The sequence below is a fragment of the Octopus bimaculoides genome, chromosome 24 (genome assembly GCF_046866305.1).
Source record: "Octopus bimaculoides isolate indiv1 chromosome 24, ASM4686630v1, whole genome shotgun sequence".
NCBI lineage: Eukaryota > Metazoa > Mollusca > Cephalopoda > Octopoda > Octopodidae > Octopus > Octopus bimaculoides.
The window spans coordinates 30,135,061-30,138,144 of NC_142951.1; the positions used below are offsets into that span (position 1 = coordinate 30,135,061).

Consider the following 3,084-nt stretch of genomic DNA (forward strand, 5'->3'; position numbering starts at 1 on the left):
GATTGTGGCTAAGGAAAAAGTATTTCTTTACAAGACTACTACTACTACTAGGAGGAGGAGGAGGGGGAGTAGGATTAAAAAGAAGAAGAGAAGCATGATCCCCAGTGTTTTACTGTCCCAAGTGAAACCTCCACCCAATCTCTTTGGTGGATGTATTGATAATATGTTTGTTTATCTGATAGACAACAGTCGTATGTTTGCTATAAATGATCATAACTTGGTGGTGACAGATCATGTTGCAAACAAACAGCTTAATATGCACATTGATTTGGTAGATGTATTTTCTAGAAACATTTGTGTTAGTGAAATGTTTTCTTCAACAGTACATGTAGAGGATCTGACAGTTTCTGATAAACCTCATTATTTTGTTGTTCCTCGATGTTCCCGAGACAAAAAACAGCCAATGTGCAAGGATTTGGTTATTACTGAAAATAACCTGATTGCAATATTCGACAGCAGCAATGCAAACATTAAGATATTAACATTTGATGGTCATCTTGTTGACTCTATCAAAACGAATGTTATCCCTCGACATATGTGTCGCTGGCATTCAAACACACTGGTTATTACAACTCAAAAACACCAGTTGTTGACATTAAAAGTGAACTTTCCATTGATCTTGACAAGTTACCGGACGAAAATTAACTATGAATATATCGCTTCCTTCTCAGATAATCAATTGGTGTGTAATAGAAATAATGATAAAAATACTTTGTTTATCATTGGCATTGATGAAATGTCTTCAACTGTGAATATAACGAAGAAAATAAATATCACTAAGATAGTGAAAAACAGCCATTATAACATAACTGATATCGCAGTTACAGTTAATGATGACATTATTGTCAACATTGGTCCTCTTGTCATATTCTTCAACCGTAATGGTGAATGTTTCTGTTCATTTAGTCAATATTTCGATACTCAATATGACTGCATGGGAATTGATGATACTTATCTGTACCTTTACGGGTTTTGTGATATATATGGTTATGGTACATATAATTATATTGCCTGTTTGTCACTGACTGGAGAATACAAAAAAGTATTTTCAAAGATAAGGGATTATAAACATAGAATAAATATTGAAAAATTAAATTGTAATGGTCCAAGATTTGTTGGACATAACCACTCCTATCGGAGAACGAGTAATTTGTATGTTGAAGGTTTGCTTAACGTTAGTCGCGAAAGATTCACTGTTAGTCGTTTACTAACAAACAACTGTCCTGTTCAAGTAAAAGATATTGATATCTCTACTAATGGACAGACAGTTGTGTGTGAAAAAGCTAATAGTGGCAATGTTAAAATATTTGATAGACGTGGAGAGCTGCTATGTCACAGAGATCTTGGAACTTTAGTCGGTGGGGTATGTTTTACAGAAGAAAGAAATATAATGGTTACAGTCCCTAACAGACAAGAAATATTTCAACTAAGTCAACAAGATTTGGTGTTACATAAAGTCTGGCAAAGTCCTGCACCTTACAGTGCAATATGGAGAAAAGCGGGGAACATTTACTGTTGTGTGCATACTAATTTGACTGAATATTATAGCATAAAGATTGATGGAGACCAACTGAAGGTTCTGGATTATGTGTCGTTATTAATGATTGATTCTGGTCTTCATTTCCCTTCCATTACATCTCAAATGAAGAAGGAAATATTCAGTAATGAATTAATTGATAAGTTGAAATACAGCGAAGGAGGAGAAAGAAAATGTAAATCAGGTGAAATAGTTGGTAAAGGTAGATTGAAGGCGAGAAATGGTAATTATATGGCAGCGAGTATGTTGGGAAGCGATGAAATAACTGTGTGGAGAATGCCATATAGAACAGCAATGTATCCTGCTTCCATTCCTCCTTGTGATAAACCAGTTGATTTCAATGACCTCCGAAAACTAATTATGTTAGATGCTAATATTGCTGTGTTCATGCTAATAGATACTGTCATAGTAATTACCACAACAGGTAATGTACTTCAACATAAACAATTACAAAAAAAGCCATCACCAAAAGACATATGTCAGTGGACCGATGAACATTTCATAGTCACGTCTGGGAAACAACTGACATTCTTCAACAGAAATCTCTCCCTTTTAAAAACCATCAGCACCGAAAAATATTACAATAGGATTTATAAAAAGAATGACAATCAACTTTTGTGTGCATTTAGTACTGATGTATATAATCCTTCAGTCGAGTTTTCATCTTTAGACATAGTTGAGATTCATGGTGACACATGTAAACATATTCGTCGAGTGTGTTCTGGGAAATATGTAATGACAGCAATTGGTGTCACATCTAGTGAAGACATTGTTGTTGTTACCAAAGGCAATGGCTATACTGTCTGTTTCTACAGAGAACATTTGGTCAGAAGGTTAAAAATTAATATAGAAGTAGAACCTGATCTAACTATACATGGTGAAAATGTTTATGTAACAGATGCAGAGAATGATATTTACCAAGTATCTGTGGATAGCATACAAGAAACATTTGAAGATGAGGATGAAGACCAAATATTTGAAGAGAGCGTTGATCATATATCTGTAGAAAGTGAAGATCAAATATCTGCAGAGAGTGAAGATCAAATATTTGAAGAGAGTGAAGATCAACTATCTGTAGAAAGCGAAGATCAAATATTTGAAGAGAGTGAAGATCAACTATCTGTAGAAAGCGAAGATCAAATATTTGAAGAGAGTGAAGATCAACTATCTGTAGAAAGCGAAGATCAAATATTTGAAGAGAGTGAAGATCAACTATCTGTAGAAAGCGAAGATCAAATATTTGAAGAGAGTGAAGATCAACTATCTGTAGAAAGCGAAGATCAAATATTTGAAGAGAGTGAAGATCAACTATCTGAAGAGAGTGAAGATCAAATATTTGTAGAAAGCGAAGATCAAATATCTGTAGAAAGCGAAGATCAAATACCTGACAATAAACCACACCTATTCCTCAGTGGGGATGATGTTGAAGCCATCAATGTTCTTGGGCTTGCTGTTTCTGACAGTTCTGTTGTAATTTTTGGACCAGTTCATGGAAACCAGTCTTATTGTTTTTTTCATTATGAGAGATAAATAGTTGTATAAATTTT

The 3,084-nt window shown here is 34.3% G+C and overlaps 1 protein-coding gene across 3 annotated transcripts in view; it reads left to right on the forward strand.

The window, feature by feature from the left end:
- LOC128250759 (uncharacterized) overlaps positions 1 to 3,084 on the forward strand; it is a 14,210-nt gene extending 11,126 nt beyond the window's left edge. For all 3 annotated transcript variants that reach the window (XM_052976590.2, XM_052976589.2, XM_089340850.1), the window contains exon 2: positions 1 to 3,084. This exon is cut by the window's left edge and continues 2,721 nt beyond it. In XM_052976590.2, coding sequence (XP_052832550.1) covers positions 1 to 3,067 — 3,067 coding nt within the window. In that variant the 3' untranslated portion in view covers positions 3,068 to 3,084.